This window comes from Lepidochelys kempii, chromosome 3 (assembly GCF_965140265.1).
Source record: "Lepidochelys kempii isolate rLepKem1 chromosome 3, rLepKem1.hap2, whole genome shotgun sequence".
Classification (NCBI taxonomy): domain Eukaryota; kingdom Metazoa; phylum Chordata; order Testudines; family Cheloniidae; genus Lepidochelys; species Lepidochelys kempii.
The window spans coordinates 150,852,136-150,875,067 of NC_133258.1; the positions used below are offsets into that span (position 1 = coordinate 150,852,136).

Genomic DNA, 22,932 nt, shown 5'->3' on the forward strand with positions numbered 1-22,932 from the left:
CCCTCCTCATGGCCAAGTGTGGCCCTGTCTTTTCAGAGAATATCCTTCTGGATTACATCCTGTATCTTCTTATGCTATGAGACTGCTAAGGTTTCCTCAAACTGAGAGTTTCAGAACATTTTACAAGAGCACAAGCATTCTGGGTTAGGTGATGTTTTCAGGGCTGTAACCTGGTCATTGGTACATCTTTTCACTAACAATGTGCTATCTCCCAAGCAGGGGCGGCTCTACCAATTTTGTCGCCCCAAGCTGTCGCCGCCGAATTGTCGCTGGCCCAGAAGAGCGGCGGAGCTGCCGCCGAATTGCCACGGGGGGGACACAGGCTGCCGCCCCATTCTCAGTGCCGCCCCAAGCACCTGCTTGGAAAGCTGGTGCCTGGAGCTGACCCTGCTCCCAAGCCTCAAGAGATTATGCCAGATTTGGGAGATCTGTCTTGCAGTCCTTGTGCAGGTAGACTCTGAAACCCTCCACCTTGTCAAACTGCTTGGGAGCCACCTGAAGGGGAATGGATGTGTGTAGGACATCTCAAAGAACAACAGTTACAGCACAGGGTTTTTCTGTCTTCTCAGTCAATGCAAACTGAAGAGGTAATGACAAACATTCAAACAGAATGGGCAGGAAAGTTACACCACCCTTCTGCTAGGTAAGGAAACTCTCAAGTCTGCAAAGACATACACTGGGACTACTCATGTACTTAAAGTTTAGTCTGTGCCTGAGACTTTGTAGGATCAGAACCCTAGGTCAGGATAGAAGTATAACTCCAGTGGTGCAGATAATAAACCAGTAATCACATATACTGTAAAAAATTCAGACCTAACACAGCTATAATGTGATGACCGACAAAAGAAGGCGCCCAACCCAGCCAAGGCGAGGGCGGAGTTTCTGAACAGAGGGAGGAGCTTTGCTCTTACAAGGTGAAGGGGAAACAGTAATAATTTATGCTGATGGTTTACAGTCAAACGATTCCCCCTGGTTAACGAAACGACCCGCCCGGCTTTACTACGCTCCACCCACGAACTCCACGCTCCGGCTTCGCGCTGCGGAGCCCAGGCGACTACAACCAAGCGCCTCGTTTCGGCCTCCGCAGACTATTGGATGGACTCGCGGTCACAGCCCAGTGCGCCCCGCCCCTTCATTCAGCGGAGTCGCCGCCCGGCAGCCGCGCGCCGCTCTCGCCCGCTGAGGAGCGCGCCGCTGGGTGCGTGTGGGCTGGGGCAAGCCCCGCTCCGCAGCCTGCGCCGAGGCGCGAGCTCCCTCCCTCCCCTGGGCTCGCGCCAGCAAAGGCTCCCCGCGCTCTCGCTCCAGCAGCCGCTGAAGTTCAGTCCAACTCTGCCGCGCCTCCTGCGGAGCCCGGCCGGCCCCTGCGCCCCTCGCCGGGTGGGCTCCCTCTGCAGGCGCGGCGCCCCGGTCGCCTGCTCCCCGGCGGCCCCCTGCAAGGGAGCGGGTGCTGCCGCGGTCCTCCCTCCACCCCCAGTCTCTCCTCAGCCCGGCCCGGCTGGGTGCTGCGGGACATGAGCCTCTCCTCGGCGCCGGCTCCTTTCGCCTTCGCTTTCGTGCTGTGCTTGGCCGCGGGGCAGTCGGTCCCCATGAGACAGGTGGGTCCGTCCGCGTCCGTCCGGGCCAGGCGCCCCCACCGGCTGGGGCAGGGGGCGCGGGGTTAGCTGCAGGGCGGGGGCTGCAGGGGCTCTCGGCCGCCCCCTGCCCCCCGGGGTATTCGGGGACCCAGCTCGTGGGGGGGTCGCGTAGTTACAGTTTCTTCCCTGTTCCTTTTGTGGCCCCCGCCTCAGAGCGGCCACTTGCTGGGGGGATGTGGTGCGTCAGCGGGAACGGGGGGGCTCTGCTTTCAGTCCCATCCCTTTGCTAAGCTGCCTGAGTGTACACAAGGAGTCAAGGGTCCTTCCCTGCATCCCCCGCCCAGGGCTGGCCCTAGACCAAATGGTGCCGCCCCCCCCCCATTTGTTAAACTTTTGAATACCTTATTTTTATTGCATTCATGACTTTGATGCATGCTTTACATGCATGTTTTAGCCCTGTCATATAAGATAAATTTCCCTTTTGTCGCTAGCAACAAAAACAGCACCCTGAGCCTAGTATCCCAGATGGTCGCCTGCCCCTAAATCCAACCCTGTCCCAGCTGCTTGGTGCCCCTTGATTCAAGAGAAGAAGCCACATCGTTTCCTTCAGCCATTGGATGGCAAGGAAACCCGACCCCTCTGCTTCTTAGCTCAGTTCTGACTTATTCACCACTCCCTTGGTTTTTCCAGAGCTAGCTTTCCATCAAGTTTTGTACATTCTTCCTTGTGACTGCGTGCATTGCGATGTGCCTGGGCTCAGTGTCCACAGACCTAAGCCTGGCTACGAAGGAATGACTGGGAGGTGGAAGGGAAGGTGAGTGTGGAGTATTCTGCCTTTTTATCCAGTGGAGGAAAACTTTTAGCGGTCTCTTGGGGCTTGTCTTGCAAATTGGAGTTGAAACAATTAAATAAATTGTAATTCACACCTCTAGTTATTTTGGTGCTAGTCTCCCTGAGGACACTCTTATTTCAGATTAAGAATGCCAGCCGTATTTCAATGTAATTTAAGTAGGTAACAAAATTGATTTAAATTATATTTAGGCTTGGAAGGATAAGATTTTTATTATCTGTGGTGTTCTAGATATGTTGGTCCCAGGATAGTAGGGCTAGTCTACGCTGGCAATGCTAAAGCGCCGCTGTGGAAGCGGTTTAGCGTGCCTTGTGTGGTCCGGGCGCAGCGCTGGGAGAGAGGTCTCCCAGCGCTCTTCTAAAAAAATAAAAAAACTCCACCTCAACGAGGGGTGTAGCTCCCAGTGCTGGGGCACTGTTTACCCTGGCGCTTTACAGCGCTGCAACTTGCTGTGCTCAGGAGGGTGTTTTTTCACACCCTTGAGCGAGAAGGTTGCAGCGCTGTTAATTTCCAGTGTAGACAAGCCCTTAGACTTTATCTACACTGCCAATTGAACAACACAACTTTTGTTGTTCACAGGTGCTTAAAAAAGCGCCCCCCCCCCAAAAAAAAGACACAAGTTTTGCTGTGGCAAGGGGGCAGTGTAAATGGCTCGTTGTCGGCAGGAGTGCTCTCCTATTGACAACGCAAACCCCACTCATAGGAGGTGGAAGTATTTTGTCTGAAAAAGTGCCGACAAACCACTTTTACACTGCCTGACTTTTAATGACGCGGCCATGTCGCTAAAAGCTGTGTAGTGTAGACAAACCCTTAGTTTCCCAGACCTGAAGGAAGCTTATCTCTCTCACCAGCACAAATTTTTCCAATAAAAGATATTACCTCACCCACCTTATCTCTAAGATTTTTACCAGTAAGCTTCAGTAAATATCAACTTCGCCACGCACACAGACTGATGAAAGTATATTTAATTATTAAAATGTACAGATAAGAAATTAAAAAATGTAGCTTGAGAAGTTATTAGTTTGATTTTAAGGCTATTTACTTTGCCAGTGTCACATGCCAAAATACATAAATTTGTGTTGTAACGGTTATAAAACTTTAACTTTTTAAATGTTATCATCCATTATTTTAAATGTTATCATCCATCGCACTATTGTCTGGCTGCACAAAAAATTTTTAACCGTGAAAATGTAAATAGATAAAAATGCTTAAACATAAGCATTGATATTATCCATTGAAATTATAAAAGAAATCAAATTCTGTCAAGTCTAATTATATTGTAATAGGTCACTCTTAATCTGATATACAAGTGCCCAAACACAAATTCGCACCAAAATAACTAGAGGTATGAATTGCAACTGATTTAATTGTTTCAGTTCTAGGTTGCGTGTAGATAAATCCTTAATCCATCTTTATAGCCATAATATAGTACTCCTATTGTGACATAATTGAAAAATAGCTCCTGTTCAGATTGTAAAAAGGCAGGATCGGAACACAGGATAGGAACAAGTTATATTATTACCTTATTTGCACAGTCCCAATGTTGTATTTTACAGATAAAGAAAAAGAAGATCCAGGTCCTGACAAGCTTGCAATCTAAATGGGGTGAAAGAGATGTAACAGAGAAGTAAAATGACCAAGTTAAAATCTTGTTAGTCCCAGGGTAACTCTTTATTCCACCCTACTCCTGGATTAAATATATGTTTATGTTGTGATATGAGCTAAATTAAACCATTAGCAGGTGATGCATGAGAGCAGGGCTGGATTGTTAGTGGTGGAAGGTCCTGAAATAAGTGAGTTTTACAGAGGGATGTGGTGGAGAATGAGACTGCTTGAGATACTGGAGGGTTTGGAAAATGCAAGTAGGAAGCTCTCTCCCTAATGGTGAGGGGTGGCTGTGGCACTGGGCCTGTGATTGATACATATCTCAAATATTTTTCTTTAGAAAAGAAAGTGTAGCCATTATGTTAGAGACCTGACAATTGACCTGATGCAATGCTGTCTTCCTGAGTCTCCAGTCAAATTACTCTAGCTCGTCTTCTGGCAACAGCAAAGTGAAGTGGGTGAAGTTCTGTTTGGTTTTGCTGCTGATGTTTAGAACCCTATGTGCAGCTGTGAAAATGACGATCATGTTAATCTCTGTTCCGTGGAACAGCTCTGAACAGTAGTTGGGGCGGGCTCTGGAGCTCGGTACTGTGGTAGACCCGGTGTAGGCAGGACCTGCGATATGCGGAACTCTGAAAGTATGGATGAGGAATTAATAAAATGCAGAATAAAATGAGGCAAGTGGTGGGACAAGAGAGCAGGAAATAGGGGGTGATATTATTGAAGTGATGAACCGAATAAATTACTGCAGCATGTTGAAGGGACAACAGAGCGGGGAGAAGAGGCTGGGGAGAAGAAGGCTTCAGTAATTCAGGTGACAGTGTTGTACCAATAAAATAAAAACTAGCAGGATCTTATTAAAGGGAAAAAGGCAAAATACCACATTTATTGTGAATACAGAAAGAATCATAGTAAGCAGTTAGTTATAGCTATAACATTCCATTCAATCTCATATTTATTCTCACATTCATTCATACACACACACACACACACACACACACACACACACACACACACACGTTCTGCAAGGTTGTTATCATAGTTACCAGCCTTAGAGTTGCTCATGCCAAGTCACTGGCCAGGTGGCCTGGACATGAGGAGGGAGCAGGGCCTTGTCAGATGCTCATCTGATGCTCCTGGAAGTTGGTTTGCAGAATCAGACCCCAAAGTTCTCACTTTTTAGAGTCTATTTTTATAGGAATTTCTTCCTATGCCAGTCTATGGGAATTGCTTCATCATGCTGTTGCTGAATCAATCAGCAGATAGCACATTCCTGACGGCTCCAAGATGTTATCTTGTTCTTTGGTTCTCCCATTCTTGAGGCTGTTGGGTGGATTCCAGTCTGCCCTCCAGGGGGGTCCTCTGGTTATTTCCACTTGACACCTTCTTCAGCCGATGGACACTGGATTCTTAGGCTGGCACCTCCCTGATCATTCAGTTATTATCCACACCAAGCATCCATCCACATACATCCTCTATCTCTATTTTAATCACAATTGTTAATACAACAAAAGGGCAGGGAGTCTCTGGGTGCTGTTTCTGTTGTTAGAGTATTGCTTTGAGTCTCTCTTGTGAATTGCTTTGAGAACAGACTCTGTCTTAGAATGTACTAACACAATTAGCAGCTTGCAAGTTTCACACATAGAGGGAGAGAAACAGTACCAAAAACCAAGAGAGCTCTTAATTAGTAATACCCTGGAATTTAAACTCTGGGGAATCAAACTCATTTGTGATTTTAATACAGAACTTCTTTAATATGATCCAACATAATCCCCCTTTTGACACTAAGATTTATAATCATCAGTGTCACTTTCTATGTAGCCTATTCAAGAGAAAGTACTGTGAGGCAATTTGAGTTTGTGATTCCAATTCATGCCACATACATGATCCTAGTGATGTATCTTTACTACAAGGTTCTGGGGCAACAGGCAAGGTGAGGCACACCCACTTTTGAGGAGTCCATTCGGTACAACCTCTAGTGTCCAATAGCTTCCCTCCCTCCCCAGCTCACTGGCTCAAGGTCCAGGGTAGCCAAAAGGATCCCATGTGTAATATGGGGAGTGGGTTAACCTTCAATACCTTTGCCTCCAGGGACTGTTGGTGTGCAATTTTGACAACAATTTCTCCCATTAACAAGTCTGGTTTACAATAGTGGAAACATATTGCATCCATTCATATTGATAAGTGTCAAACAATGATCTCTTTCTTTTTTAACAAATGCATCAAACCCTTAATATTTCCCAATAGGACCCAGAACATTTTGTGTTCCAAAGTAGCTAGTGCAAGTATCTGCATTTCAGTGCATCCCATAGTTATGGCTGTGTAGTTTCCTATTTCTAATATTTTTTTTTCTTATGGATAAGCCATGTGGTAGTATTAAGCCATTACTAAAGATTCCATTGGCCTTTTAGGTTACCCAGACCAATTTGGACCAAGTCTGCATTGGCATGTACTTGTTTTTGTATCAGGCTGTCCTGTAGCTGGGACAGAAAGCTTAATTTATTTTTAAGTTCCTGCAGGTCTTCAGTATTTTTTTTTTTAAACACACAACAGTGCGAGCAACAACACAAAACACAAGACAAAACATAGAACACAGAACACAATTTCTATTGTGACAGTAGATTCATGGTATTGGGTTGCTTTTCAGCTGGCAGCTTTTCCTGATTTTCTGAAAGACAAAAAGAACATGTTTCTACCCCTTTTGGGGTGGCAGATTATTGCTTAAAATATTTCTTTTACAAATACCCTTGCTGATTGCAGGCAAAACAGAGAAATTGCCCCCATATTTTCCTGTTTTTGTTCTATAGGCAGGCCAGGTTTCAAAGGCTTTTATCTTTTAAGGGTTATGGGGAAATTATCCCACTGTTTAGTCATTAAATCCCTGAGTTTTCCTTCTTATACAGCAGACCAAGTTTATAATGTTTTTCCTGCTGTGTTAAGCTTTAAGTTGTATTTACAGGTAATAACTGAGAAGCATCATTACCATACGACCTTAAAGGATTTTTCCAAAAATCATACACACTATACGTTGTTACAGGGATACTTATTATCATTAAATGTATTAAAATTATCTTGTTATCCCATGCCTTTTACTTAGACAATTTGTTTGCTGACCAGGTATGTCCTTTATCTGCAGCTCCTTTGTGCTGCTAGTTCTTTCCTTCCTTTATCATTTAGGTAATTTGCATTTTCACAGAAACTTCCTGCTTTTGGATTTAAAGCCATCAGCAGCTCAGAGACTCTATCTTAAAAGGGACACAATCAACTTTCACCAGAGTTTTGATTACTTTTAACTTCTGCTTCCAAAACACACAGCAATCTGAAAAAGAAAACCCAACCTATTGTGGCTCCCTTTGGAGCCCTAATAGCATTTTAATTAAGTAGCATGGTATGTTTGCATTTCTTTTGCCCCTTCTACAATATACCCTGCACATGTTCTGGGGCAAATGCACATTTCTTCCATAGTTTAACTTCTATAACATTATCCAGATCCATTTTTACATAAGGTGTCACTATTTCTTTTTTTTGCTTACAGAGTTTTCATGTACCTTTATCAAAGTGACAGTCTGATTACTCAGAGCCATTTTAAGACTCAGTGTTTCTAACATTGCTTCTTTTTGTTTTGTGCACCTCACCCCTGCTGTTGCTTCAGAGAGGCACTGTCTTTTTTTATTTTTTTTTTACTACAACTCTCATCTGCTATTTTGTTACAAAAACAAACAAAAAACAAACAAAAAGAATCCAAATTTTTTTTTATATATTCTCCTGATTTTGACTGCCCTGCTGCAGCCACAACTTAAAAACATTTTAAATTTTGTAAAGCATTGAGTTACCTTTTAAGGGTTAAATGCCAAATCCCAAAGCCAAACAACACTAATTACCTGTGTCTAGCAAAAAGGTCTGTCAGTTTTGCAACTTTGAATTAAAGAGTCAAATGGATTTTTAGTGGCATTAACAAAAACAAAACTAACTGGTCCTTAGAACTTTACATATTTACACACACACAGACAGATACATACACATTTTCTTTTCCTTCAACATCCCTTCCACACTGCTCTGTTTTTTACATCTTACATTCCCTTTATACATTTGACGCAGTTAAGTTCCAATAGAACCCTCTTATGTTCTTTTAGCAAATTTGACTAAATTGTCCAGTCAAATGATTTTAATCAGTTTATTTTTGCCTGGCTAATTTACAGACATTCCTTTGGAAAAGGGCCCATTTTTCTTTCAGAATGGCTGCAAAGAAACCAAGAATGCTCTAACACTTTTCCTTTTTAACATTTTCGGTTAAAAGTTGTTTGGGTGAAATACAAAGTTTAACTGCTTAATTCCCTCCAGCCTCTGCAGAGTTAACTTTTTTTTTTTTTTTTTACTCTCTTTTCTCTTTGTAATTATGCCTGGGGGTGCCGTACATAGGACCTTCTCCCCCTTTACCTGCCTCCCTCCAGCCTCTGCAGAGTTAACTTTTTCACTCTTTTTGTATTCCTGGAGTGCCTCTTTCACTATTTTCAGCTGGCTTTGGATATTTGTAGCCAGCACCTTCCAATTGTCTGCTCCCTTTTCCATTTGTGCCTTTTCCTCTTTACATGAAGACAAGCGGAGAGAAGAATCCTTACATGCCTCCCACAACAACCAAATTGCTGCTGCATCTCTTTTGGCAGCACTAGAAGGTTTGTATATGAGGATATACTGAGCCAATCTATCCTCTAGGTCCGAAATAGTGCAGACATCAGCTAGGGCTTGTTTAGTCCAAGGACTGTGCCCAAATTTTTGAAGGATTTGTTTAAAAGGTGTAATTTCTTTAACAAAAGGTGAGGTTGGAGTTCCTTCTGACTCCATTCCTCCCTCTAGTACTGGCTTACCCTGTTTTCTTTTAAACATCTTAACATGGATATTTCAATCTCTTTGTCACTGCTGGTATTACTTAGCAAGTGACACAGCCTAGATTCTGAAATCATAGCTTAATCTATGCGTTTTTCCCCTGCTACCTTCTCGGAGGCCAGCAGGTCCGGTTAACCTGTTCTTCCCTGCTACCTTCTCGGAGGCCAGCAGGTCCGGTTAACCTGTTCTTCCCTGCTACCTTCTCGGAGGCCAGCAGGTCCGGTTAGCCTGTTCTTCCCTGCTACCTTCTCGGAGGCCAGCAGGTCCCCTGCTACCTTCTCGGAGGCCAGCAGGTCTGGTTTAATCTGTTTTCCCTACTACCTTCTCGGAGGCCAGCAGGTCCCCTGCTACCTTCTTGGAGGCCAGCAGGTCTGGTTTAATCTGTTTTCCCTACTACCTTCTCGGAGGCCAGCAGGTCCCCTGCTACCTTCTCGGAGGCCAGCAGGTCTGGTTTAATCTGTTTTTCCTGCTACCTTCTCGGAGGCCAGCAGGTCCCCTGCTACCTTCTCGGAGGCCAGCAGGTCCCCTGCTACCTTCTCGGAGGCCAGCAGGTCCCCTGCTACCTTCTTGGAGGCCAGCAGGTCTGGTTTAATCTGTTTTCCCTACTACCTTCTCGGAGGCCAGCAGGTCCCCTGCTACCTTCTCGGAGGCCAGCAGGTCCCCTGCTACCTTCTCGGAGGCCAGCAGGTCCCCTGCTACCTTCTCGGAGGCCAGCAGGTCCCCTGCTACCTTCTCGGAGGCCAGCAGGTCCCCTGCTACCTTCTCGGAGGCCAGCAGGTCCCCTGCTACCTTCTCGGAGGCCAGCAGGTCCCCTGCTACCTTCTCGGAGGCCAGCAGGTCCCCTGCTACCTTCTCGGAGGCCAGCAGGTCCCCTGCTACCTTCTCGGAGGCCAGCAGGTCCCCTGCTACCTTCTCGGAGGCCAGCAGGTCCCCTGCTACCTTCTCGGAGGCCAGCAGGTCCCCTGCTACCTTCTCGGAGGCCAGCAGGTCCCCTGCTACCTTCTCGGAGGCCAGCAGGTCCCCTGCTACCTTCTCGGAGGCCAGCAGGTCCCCTGCTACCTTCTCGGAGGCCAGCAGGTCCCCTGCTACCTTCTCGGAGGCCAGCAGGTCCCCTGCTACCTTCTCGGAGGCCAGCAGGTCCCCTGCTACCTTCTCGGAGGCCAGCAGGTCCCCTGCTACCTTCTCGGAGGCCAGCAGGTCCCCTGCTACCTTCTCGGAGGCCAGCAGGTCCCCTGCTACCTTCTCGGAGGCCAGCAGGTCCCCTGCTACCTTCTCGGAGGCCAGCAGGTCCCCTGCTACCTTCTCGGAGGCCAGCAGGTCCCCTGCTACCTTCTCGGAGGCCAGCAGGTCCCCTGCTACCTTCTCGGAGGCCAGCAGGTCCCCTGCTACCTTCTCGGAGGCCAGCAGGTCCCCTGCTACCTTCTCGGAGGCCAGCAGGTCCCCTGCTACCTTCTCGGAGGCCAGCAGGTCCCCTGCTACCTTCTCGGAGGCCAGCAGGTCCCCTGCTACCTTCTCGGAGGCCAGCAGGTCCCCTGCTACCTTCTCGGAGGCCAGCAGGTCCCCTGCTACCTTCTCGGAGGCCAGCAGGTCCCCTGCTACCTTCTCGGAGGCCAGCAGGTCCCCTGCTACCTTCTCGGAGGCCAGCAGGTCCCCTGCTACCTTCTCGGAGGCCAGCAGGTCCCCTGCTACCTTCTCGGAGGCCAGCAGGTCCCCTGCTACCTTCTCGGAGGCCAGCAGGTCCCCTGCTACCTTCTCGGAGGCCAGCAGGTCCCCTGCTACCTTCTCGGAGGCCAGCAGGTCCCCTGCTACCTTCTCGGAGGCCAGCAGGTCCCCTGCTACCTTCTCGGAGGCCAGCAGGTCCCCTGCTACCTTCTCGGAGGCCAGCAGGTCCCCTGCTACCTTCTCGGAGGCCAGCAGGTCCCCTGCTACCTTCTCGGAGGCCAGCAGGTCCCCTGCTACCTTCTCGGAGGCCAGCAGGTCCCCTGCTACCTTCTCGGAGGCCAGCAGGTCCCCTGCTACCTTCTCGGAGGCCAGCAGGTCCCCTGCTACCTTCTCGGAGGCCAGCAGGTCCCCTGCTACCTTCTCGGAGGCCAGCAGGTCCCCTGCTACCTTCTCGGAGGCCAGCAGGTCCCCTGCTACCTTCTCGGAGGCCAGCAGGTCCCCTGCTACCTTCTCGGAGGCCAGCAGGTCCCCTGCTACCTTCTCGGAGGCCAGCAGGTCCCCTGCTACCTTCTCGGAGGCCAGCAGGTCCCCTGCTACCTTCTCGGAGGCCAGCAGGTCCCCTGCTACCTTCTCGGAGGCCAGCAGGTCCCCTGCTACCTTCTCGGAGGCCAGCAGGTCCCCTGCTACCTTCTCGGAGGCCAGCAGGTCCCCTGCTACCTTCTCGGAGGCCAGCAGGTCCCCTGCTACCTTCTCGGAGGCCAGCAGGTCCCCTGCTACCTTCTCGGAGGCCAGCAGGTCCCCTGCTACCTTCTCGGAGGCCAGCAGGTCCCCTGCTACCTTCTCGGAGGCCAGCAGGTCCCCTGCTACCTTCTCGGAGGCCAGCAGGTCCCCTGCTACCTTCTCGGAGGCCAGCAGGTCCCCTGCTACCTTCTCGGAGGCCAGCAGGTCCCCTGCTACCTTCTCGGAGGCCAGCAGGTCCCCTGCTACCTTCTCGGAGGCCAGCAGGTCCCCTGCTACCTTCTCGGAGGCCAGCAGGTCCCCTGCTACCTTCTCGGAGGCCAGCAGGTCCCCTGCTACCTTCTCGGAGGCCAGCAGGTCCCCTGCTACCTTCTCGGAGGCCAGCAGGTCCCCTGCTACCTTCTCGGAGGCCAGCAGGTCCCCTGCTACCTTCTCGGAGGCCAGCAGGTCTGGTTAACCTAATAGAAATGCCTAGCTCACTAGAGCTGGCGGTGTGCACACCAATATTTACAATAACTGAGGTTTTTTACCAATATTCCCCCTTTCGCAATTCTCCACCAAAATGTTGTACCAATAAAATAAAAACCAGCAGGATCTTATTAAAGGGAAAAAGGCAAAATACCACATTTATTGTGAATACAGAAAGAATCATAGTAAGCAGTTAGTTATAGCTATAACATTCCATTCAATCTCATATTTATTCTCACATTCATTCATACAAACACACACACAGGTTCTGCAAGGTTGTTATCATAGTTACCAGCCTTAGAGTTGCTCATGCCAAGTCACTGGCCAGGTGGCCTGGACATGAGGAGGGAGCAGGGCCTTGTCAGATGCTCATCTGATGCTCCTGGAAGTTGGTTTGCAGAATCAGACCCCAAAGTTCTCACTTTTTAGAGTCTATTTTTATAGGAATTTCTTCCTATGCCAGTCTATGGGAATTGCTTCATCATGCTGTTGCTGAATCAATCAGCAGATAGCACATTCCTGACGGCTCCAAGATGTTATCTTGTTCTTTGGTTCTCCCATTCTTGAGGCTGTTGGGTGGATTCCAGTCTGCCCACCGGGGGGGATCCTCTGATTATTTCCACTTGACACCTTCTTCAGCCGATGGACACTGGATTCTTAGGCTGGCACCTCCCTGATCATTCAGTTATTATCCACACCAAGCATCCATCCACATACATCCTCTATCTCTATTTTAATCACAATGGTTAATACAACAAAAGGGCAGGGAGTCTCTGGGTGCTGTTTCTGTTGTTAGAGTATTGCTTTGAGTCTCTCTCTCTGTGAATTGCTTTGAGAACAGACTCTGTCTTAGAATGTACTAACACAATTAGCAGCTTGCAAGTTTCACACATAGAGGGAGAGAAACAGTACCAAAAACCAAGAGACCTCTTAATTAGTAATACCCTGGAATTTAAACTCTGGGGAATCAAACTCATTTGTGATTTTAATACAGAACTTCTTTAATATGATCCAACAACAGAACGAGGGCATGTTAGCAGTAGGAACATAAGGGATACAGTTGGTAAGAGGTTGGATGGGCGGAAGAGGAAATGAAGATGAGATTGTGAGCATTCATGGTAGGGAAGAGTGGAGAAGACTAGAAGTAAGGAAGCTGCTTTGGGATGGAAGATGTATGCATTTACTGCAGCTACTCAAACTAAGTGTGGGGCTTTTCTTCAAAGCAGAAACTGAAGGCTCTGTGCAAACAACTCTCTCGCCACCCCAGCAATTGGATTGTCCTGGCCATTATTTAAGGCTTTCCCCCTAATGAAAGGCTGTATGTAAACACACACACGTGTATTACACATGTGTACATGTGTAACTTTTCTCTGTAATCTGTAGTAGCAACTGAACTTCAGTTTTCCTCTCTAGTCCTCCTACATCCTGATACAGTATTTGGCTGCTGCTAGCATGTAGTACAGGATGAGGGAATTTAGTGCATAACTGCAATACTCCGAGAAATGAGAGAACTCGTAATGCCACAGGGCAAGACTGAGCTTGTGAGCAGGACATAGATGGTAGAGAGGCAAAGTGAAATGTGTGGTTCCTGCAGAATGAGTCAGAACAAATTCTCATTGGGCTGGAAAGAAATGGGGTTGGTGTGGGAAACCAGGTATCACTGGTTTCCTCTTGGTTGCCCTTCAATTTTAAGGTTAGTAACATTGTCTGTCAAAACATGCATGTTAAAAACTTAAGCCCTATTGGGTTCCATCTGCTCTGACCCAAGGGCAATGCAGGATATTTTCTGTTGTAAACTTCCTCATGTTGTGTCCAGTTCTAAATGTCCACAACTGTGTGGCTTTCACAATTTTCCTTGGCAGACAGTTCCATTACCTAAGATCTTGCTGCCATGAATCTTTCCTGATTGATATCTGCCATGAATCTTTCCTGATTGATATTCAGTGGAAATGTTCTCTTTAACTCCATCCCATTACTCAGTTATTTTATTTTGGTAGTGCCTAAGGACTGACTGAAAAGGGGTGTCTGAGAGCTAGACATTGTACAGACACAGAGTAGTAGGCAGTGCCAGTCCCAAAGAGCTTACAATGTAAATAGACAAGATAGACCCAGGATAGGGAGACTGAGCAATTTGATGGTGCAATCATCATGGCAGTGTCTTTGTTTATTTTTTAAGCTCTTCTTGGTTGGGGTTTTGTTAGGAGGGGGATCAGCTAAATGGCAAGATGAGAGAGGAGGGAACAAGGGGGATAGTACAGTGGAGAACAGAGAGGAAGCCTGTCCACTACCCTAAACGCTTTCTCGCCATCTTATTCTTGAGACCTGTTTACTTTTTTTCTGTGGCATTGAATGTAGTGAAACAGTAAGGAGCTGGTACTGAGCTTCTGCTGTGAGTGGCCACTTTGCTATCACGTACAATCCTGCATCACCTGCAGATCATTGCTGTCTGAGCAGATTACAGATTCATAAAGTCACAAATAGTTTGTGTCCTGAGTCCTTCAAAGACCACCTTCTCTCCCCAGGTAAAACCAGGTGAAGCCAATGGTCCTTTAGGGGCAGGGCATCTTCAGGGAAGTGTCTTTGATTCTGGCACACACTTACCTGTAGATTCACTAGAGCCCAGATCGGGGGTGTGGGGCTGGGAACAGGGCAGGAGGGCTATACTGCAAAACCAGGCTTTTTTAGGGATGGGTGGTAGACTGGGTGGGTCTCGGACCTGGACACTAGTTTCCATTTGTATATATTTGACAGATGCTCTCGGTTCTGGGCAGGGATAGATCAAATAAATGAAGTGAGAATATTAAGCAAATGTCTTGAGGAAGCAGAAGGGGAAACTGTGGCACTAACATTAATCCTTTCCGTCGTCCTTTTCAGTCAGTGATTCTGTGCTTCAACCCATCCTGGCATCTGTATTTGTAACATTTAAATGTGTTTGTAAACTCCTGGAGAGATGCATGTAAACACACAGTATAGTTCAAGTGAAAGGTTACAGATCTTGTTCTCTTCTCTGCTCTTATTCCTGAGGCTCCTTATGCTGAAACAGACAGGCATACTGCGTTAGTATCAAGCTCCACATTGCCTTAGTAAGTCAAAACTCTGCACATGATACCTGTTGTTCTGCAGCTCCTGGGATTTCTAAGCCTGATGTCTGGTTTGGAGGACTGAGCAGCACTTGCTCAGCACCAGTATGGCTCCATGAAGAGACTGATAGTGGGTGCAAAAGTGGTTAGTGCTTGCCACTCATCCCTCCCCCCCCCCCAAGACCACCATTTAAACTATGATCCAACAGCTTGCTAACCCAGTGAGCACCATCCATCTCTGCTTTAACTGCAGTGTAGGTTTCTAGTTGCAGGTAGGTTTTATGAACATCCCCTCTCTAAATCTTGACATTCCACTGGTAGAGATGCAGCTTTTAATGAAGCTATTTAAAAGTTGCATTGGGATTTGATTTGGGCAACACTTGATGCAAAAATCCCAGTTGTACACTTGCATGAGTTCCTGAGTTCTGTCACATTCACATTTACCTTCCCTCCCCGAGAACTGGATAAGGAGTCTTCCCTTCTCTGTGTGGATAAGTAAACTTCTCTGATTGCAAGACACACTCCTGCCTGCTGCTGGTTCCTGGATGGATGGATGGATGAGCTGGTCAAAAACCAGTAAAAGGGAGTTGGAGTGCATGGGCTGGAGATGGGGGAGGGTTTTCAGGAGCAGGAACAAAGTGCAAGACTTGCTCCCAGCAAGAGCCTTGACCAACCCTGTCTCCCCCTTGGCCAGAATCACTCTACACTAGCAATTTTCTTCAACTCCCACACTGCAGCCTCACTAGTGCTAGTGTACACTGGTAACCAGTGCCTTAATTATTGTGGACTGGTCTACAACAGTGCTCCCCTAGTTACTACCATCAGTAGAGCTACATGTTGGCAGTGGGGCAGTTTTGAAGAAAAAAGCTAGGGTGAACCAGGCAGGGTGGATAAAAATTAATCATTTTAAAAATGTATTTTTTAATTTTAAATTTGACTTTTTTGGTTAAAATTTAAATACAAGTTTATTTTTTAAAAATCAACCTTATATAAAGGACTACATTTACTATTAAAATCCCTTCAAATACAAAAATAACATTAAGCAGTGTATGTTTGCTGCCAAGTAATAAAGAAAGTCAGACCACTGAACTGATGGAAGTCACTGATTTATCACTTCAACAAACGCTGGTTCCAGGTGCTTAATCAGCTTTTGGTATCGGTAGAGAATTATGCAGGTACAGGGTATATTTTCTTCATTTCAGTTTATTCAGGTAGTTCAGTTCAATGGCTGGATCATTCAAAATAAGAAACCAATTAAGAGTTGAAAAAGCAGGAAAACTTGTTATCCTCTTCCAATCTATGGTAAAAACTAGGCGTGAGAGGATGAGGTACACTAATTCTCAATCTTGAAGGACATGGTGACCAGAAACCATCCAATCAATTAACGAATTACAGATAATACTAGTTTTGTTTAATAAATCAGTTAGTTTTAAATGCAAAATATGTTTTGATAAACATACTTTTTTCTTGTGTCCAGCACATTTAAGGTATTTTAATTTTTATTAATTGTAATTTTAAATGTGTTTTGTGAATATGTAATTGAATTTGAATATACAAATCCAGCTTGAGACAAATCACAATTTAATCTAGCAAATAAGAAATGCATCAATTATCATTTTCCAACACAGTACAAAAATTTAAAAATTAAGAATCTGAATAAATGTAAGCAAAGCTATATAATTGTCCAAATAACTGAATATGATTATAGTGTTTCCTCCTAGCTAGCGAAAAGAAGCTAAAGTTTAGTGTAAAGGCTATTTTAGTTACAAACCAATAGTTTTTAATGGTTACCAACCACAGAGAATCCGCCTTTCTTTAGGAAAATAACTACAAGTACAGATACAAAATGCTATTAAAATCAGTTATTTAATTCAGTGTTTCAAGGTCTTTGATACTCTCATGTCCTGTTTCTTACTTATCTATATCTAAAGAGCCAGTTCCTGGTTGATGTTCCTCCATGGAACCAGGCACTTTCTTGGGAGTTAAACATTCTTTCACATTAAAGTATTTATATAACGTTTTTAGTCAGTATAAATCTGATGGTACTGTTACTTACAAATGACAAATCCACATATGAGTTAATGCATGGCATCCTGAAAGAGAGTTAACTGAAACCTTTATGCTGAACCTTAACGTATTCTTTATCTCACTTTTTTACAGAAACTATATTTTAGTGATGTTTTGGAGAATTTACAAAAAATTACCAACAGCATATTTGTGCCGTGAGGCCAGGTGCTTAAGAACCACAAATTCAATTTGTGTAGGCCTCAAAGAGCAATTATAACTTAATGTTTTAGAAATTTCTGAAATTGCCTGAAATAGTTTTTCTATTGTGACTTTTTAAAAAGAAACTCCTGATATCTTGGGTCCTACAAGCATTAGAAGCAAGTGCAGTGTTTCCTGTACGAGATCTTGAAATTGCCCTGTTCTGTTGATATCTATCTCCCATTTCTAGTCCTAATGAGTAGCAAGTTATTGTACTCTAAATCTGTCACAGGATCAGACCTGTATTTCCCATCCTGCTACTTGGATCTGTGTAATGAGTGAAAGAAGTAGCAAATGCTTTGTATGTAAATTGGCAGGTTCTTAAAGCTGTTCAGAAGTTGGACATGTTAGAAGTAGTCCTGTTTGAGATGAACTAGTGGGCAAAGTACAGGTGATAAATGTACCTTCTGCAATGGATTACATGGATATTTCCCTCCTTTATATAGGAGGTATGTATTTTGGGGAAAGGGTTCTTTCTGAATGACGGTGGAAATGAAGTTTTGATGGATTGAAACCTCCTGCTCTGGGAAGAAGCTATCGGTTCAGCTGCTGTATAGTTTGGCTAAGCAAACTGAGTCTGAGTTACAGGACAAGTATAAGGGTTGGTTACTGATGGCTGATTAAGTTTTAAATGGTCCTGTATCACGTCCTGTTCCTGTGAGCCAGATTAGCTAAATGAAGCTTTAATTTGCTGTGTTGATGTTATGTCCTCCAAATAGCTGGCTATTCAGTAGGAGCTGTTATCTCTGACATCACGGCATCTTTATTTGTTTATTGCTCAGGGCAGTCCTTGGAAAAGGGAATGTTTCCTTCTGCAATGTCCTAGGTTGCCAACCCAATGAATTAAAGTATTCCATCTTTGTGTTCAGTGTTTATAAACATATAATGGTTTAATAGAGATGGGGGTATGGAAACTTTATTAATAGGTTGTCTCCATGCGTGGTATCTTGAGGCAAGGTATTAGTTCCATTAGTCTTAGGCTTAATGCAGGTAACTTTACACAGTGGCAAATACCTTGTTGCTAGAGGGAAAAGGTGGATGAGGTAATATCTTTTATTGAACCAAAATCTGTTGGACTAAAATCTGTTGAGAGAAACATGCTTTCAAGCTATACAGAGCTCTTCTTCCTACCTGGGAAAGGTACTAAGGGTATGTCTATGCAGCAAAGGAAAAACACATAGCTGGCCCATGCCAGCCGACTCGGGTTTGTGGGGCTCGGGCTACAGGGCTATTTCATTGCTGTGTGGGCTTCTGGGCTCCAAGCTCTAGGACCGTGTGTGGTGGGAGGGTCTGAGAGATTGGGCTCCAGCCTGAGACCAGAAGTCTACACTGCAATGAAACAGCCCTGCGATCCCAAGTCGACTGGCATGGGCCAGTTGTAGGATTTTCTTTGCTGCGTAGACATACAAGATTGAACAGATAGAATATGTGCTAACTACTTGGTATAAGGGACCATTCAAGGTGAAGTGGCCTGTTAACACCCCAGTAGTTTAGGGCAAAAAGAGGGTTAGTGGGTTACAGATGTCTGTAATAGAGACACTGGATTTATGGCTTAAGACTGTGACTTTTAGTATCTAGCAAAGTTGTGAATTTACGCTCCCAGGCTCATCTTTTGAAAGTGTTTGTGCAGGTTTTCTTTGAGGATGTGGACTAGTAGGTCAGATATAGAGCGATCACTTTGTCAAAAGAAAAGGAGTACTTGTGGCACCTTAGAGACTAACCAATTTATTTGACCATAAGCTTTTGTGAGCTATAGCTCACTTCTATAGCTCACGAAAGCTTATGGTCAAATAAATTCCTTAGTCTCTAAGGTGCCACAAGTACTCCTTTTCTTTTTGCGAATACAGACTAACACGGCTGTTACTCTGAAATTTGTCAAAAGTGTTCACCCACAGGTGATAGTGGTGTTTTTTTTAATTTTTATTTTTAAATCATTTTCCTATGTGAGTTCATTATTGCTAGGAAAACTAACCCAGTCAAAAGCTAACAAAAACTGCATCTCGGAGACATCCTGCATTACCTGTTAGTGAGTGATGCTGAATAGTGTTAAATTCAGCAGCTGAACCCTAACTCTGCTGCCCAGGGAAAGGTCTAACCTCAAGACTTGCATTCCAGATGCTCTCTGCATATCCCACTTCTAATGTCTTCAGTGACCGTATAAGAACACACAAACTTTGCCCAGTCAAGTACTGAGGGTGCTTCTTGCCACAAGCCAGAGGTCACACTTAATTTGCATGCAATGGAGTAGATTGCAGCTACCCTCATTTTAAATACGGATTTTCAGCCTGAGATGAGGATAGGTCCTGATGTGATACTCCATCTTGATTGGAATAGCCTCTGCTCAGCACATGTGTCAGAAACCGTAGGTTGTACATCTAGGTGTAAGTGAGGGCAAATGCAGACTGCACTATAAAACTCTGAGCTACATTTGGTTCGTAGCTGCACTGTAGCCATCCCTGATGTAAATATACAGGACAGGATATAAAGAATATCATGAATTTTTAACAGATGAAAATAAACTTATAGAATATGGGTTTGGTACTTTTTTTTTTTTTTTTTGAATGCACACTGGTTGGGTTGCCTTGCTCTGTATTTCACGTACCTCGGTTTGGAAAGCTTTGCTTTCACATACCCTGAACAAGGAAATTAGGTGACCCCACTTTCAAATGTGCCCCCGGGTGTCTTGGTCTGAATCTCCCTGGTTTTTGCCTCACTAGCAAAAGAAAAAAGAAACCTCCACCCAACTCTGTGAGGAAAATGTCCAGTATTGAATAGCTTGATGAAAATGGAGCAACCCATAAAGGTATTGCTTTGAAAGACCAATTCTTGTGCTGCAGGTATTCTCTGTGGTAAAGGCAAGCTGATGCTTATCAATTCTCCATTCTCTGGGGTTACTCGCCTGGTTATTTTCTTTCCATCTAGCTGAAGTTTGGTAAGTCCTGATGCAACTCCTTATTAGTGTGTGTGTTTTGTCTCCATGGAAGTTTTTAAAGATGTTACATTTTGAAGTATAGAGCAGCAACAAACACCTAATACAGACTTTTCATTCAAATAGAGCTTACTAGGATGGCCTTGTGAGCTACTCCCCCAAAGTTTAATCTGTCACTTACATGAAGGCTCAAATAAATTGGTTAGTCTCTAAGGTGCCACAAATATTCCTTTTTCTTTTTGGTTAGGGATAGTGGTTGCACAGTGTAACACAAGTTTAGTTCAGAACAGTGTAGTGAGTACAGAGCTAAATAATGGCGGATAGAGAAACTGTAAGTTGCACATGTGGGAAAGGAAAGATCCATTAGCTACTTATTGCCATTTGACTACAGTCTTACTGCAATTGACCATTGATTGATTTTTTTTTTTTGCCTGTTCACTTCTCTCTGCTATAAATTGACTCCTATCTCCTTGCTATTGATTACATTTCATTGCTACTATTTATCCCACACTCATACACAATCTGCCTCTTAGTTTTCCCACTTGAGTCTAGACCTCCCTGTTCTTTGCTGCCTCTGTACTGTCACAAGACTTTCACTTCCAAACACGTCCCAAACTGATTTAGGCATTGCAATGTTGAGGTCTGTTAATGCAATTACATTGCTCTGCTACATGAGACGTACAGAATGTGGCTTATGGCTGAGGACCGAGAAGTGCAGCTAAGCCAGGAGGAAGCTCGCTTGCTGGAGCTGCTGTTGGCTGAGCCGGGGGGCCTGTGGTGTGGTTATTGTACTGGATGTGTCCCGGAAGGAGTTGGTCCACTTCATAAAGGACTCCACTGCAGAGTGAGCCTGGCTGCTTGGTGCCTGGGTGCGAGCTACCACGCTGCAAAGCCGTACCAGAATTCCTGTCTCGCTGGTGCTGCACTTGCCTGTGTATGTCACTGGGACTTCTGGGGGCATACCTCGTAGTTCTTAGTGCTGCAGTAAGATGAACTGCTCTAATTCTTTCCCACAGAATTGTGGGAGAACTTGTCCGTCTTCTGGGCATGTGTTGGCTGGAGGGAGGAAATGTGGGAAGGGAATGGAGGGCTATCCACGCTGAGTGATTTAGCCTGTGTCCACACTGCAAAGTGGGTGAGTGTCATTCAGGCTAGTAACTGGAACCTGGGCTCTAACCTGTTTCCCTACTGTGCCAGCTAGCCTGGGTTGAGAGGGATTTTTTTGGATGGGGGGAGTAAGGGGCAACACCTGAGTATGAGCCCAGGCTAACTCTGCACTGTAGACACTGACATACCCTAAAGGGTGATAGTTCTCTGGAGAATCTGGCCTCCTGCTGGCAACGATGCCCTATACAATGAAGTGCAATTTTCTGTTACATGATCGTTATGGTGGCAGTTGTGCCTGGCTCTGGCATGTTTCAGTGTGGTTTTGATTGCTTCATGCTGTTCTGCTCAGGTAGCATAGTGTCAGGGGGTATACTCATTCCTTGCATTATGTTCCAATCTGGAACTGAAGCTGCCTCTCTTGCTATACCACATATTGCTTTATTTAATTTCAATCAGATTAGTTTAAATTAATCAAATTGTAAATGTAGCCTGAGAATTGTACTGTTTGCTGTCCTGAAAAACAAGATTTTCATTTACGCACACAACCCCCAAACCCTAACTTGGCTGATCACACTCACAGCAAATGCTGCAATGTTCTGAGCGTAAATAACCTTGGACTCTGCAATGACACTGTGACCAGGGTCTGGGAGTGGGAGGCCCAGTTGGGTTACTCAGTTAGGTCAAACTGCAAAGAATGGAGCAGACAATCCCCAAAGCTGGTGGTTACTCCAATACTTAGATCTACCCAGTTAGCCACAAAACAGTTTCTATAATACCTTATTGGTTATACAGAAGCCAAAACACAGTTCCCTTAAAAGCAACCCAGTCTTTGGGCTCCCTCCCAGACAGCCAAGTCAAATATGAAAGTTCTACCAATCCCAAAGGATTGGACAAATTACCTCCCAATTTAATGAATATTCCAGATTTTACCAAATACCTGCTTACAGCCAATTCTTATTAACTAAACTAAAATTTATTTAAAAAAAAAAGTGTATTGGTTAAAAAATCAATATACATACAGACGTGTACAGTTCTGAGATCAGTTTCATAGTAGAGCTGGTGAGTTTCGTAGTTGCAAAGTTATTTCAGAATTAGTTCATATGTTATAGTCCAATGTTCATATCCAAGGTGATCCAGATGGGACTGGAGATCTGTCTTATGACTCAAGCTTCCCCTGCATCAAGCAGATCTGAGATAAAAAGGATCAGGACCCAAGCAACCTTTATACAGTTCCAGGCCTTGTCTTGACAGCACAAAGTCCTTAGGTGAACAATAGGTAATCATCTAGACTTTGAAGTAGACCTATTTCTTAAGCATCATCAGTAATTAGCTACACAGATTAACATGAGGCTTTTGCCTGTTTTCCACCATTTGCAGGTGATCTGCTGTATACTTCAAAGAGAAATCAGTACAGTGATATCACTAAATTTACAGTTCATTTAAATGTTAAAATCTCCTTTTGGTCTCTGAAGTAACAGAATACAGCAGAGACAGGAACTGTTTGATTACATTGTCCATCTCTAACACGTTATATATAAACAACACACACAAACACAAACCTCTACCAATATGTCTCTAAAGTTTGAATTTAGGTCACTTATGCAGGATGCTTAACCCTTTCTGGCCATGTGTCAGACACTGGTAAGTTGTTTGGGACAATTACTGAAGTATTGTAGCATATACTTATAAGGAAGGGGATGGAAATATGTAACTCTAGACATTAAAGTATATCCTGACCTTTTAGTCACTATGACTGGCTGAGCTAGGCCC

The 22,932-nt window shown here is 45.0% G+C and overlaps 1 protein-coding gene across 3 annotated transcripts in view; it reads left to right on the plus strand.

The window, feature by feature from the left end:
* Window positions 1-1,184: 1,184 nt before the first annotated feature.
* GLP1R (glucagon like peptide 1 receptor) overlaps window positions 1,185-22,932 on the plus strand; it is a 107,256-nt gene continuing 85,508 nt past the window's right edge. For all 3 annotated transcript variants that reach the window (XR_012158195.1, XR_012158196.1, XM_073338557.1), the window contains exon 1: window positions 1,185-1,595. Coding sequence is in view for 1 of the 3 variants with exons in the window: in XM_073338557.1 (XP_073194658.1) it covers window positions 1,512-1,595 (84 nt within the window). In the remaining 2 variants the exon portion in view is untranslated. The remainder of the gene's footprint in view (window positions 1,596-22,932) is intronic.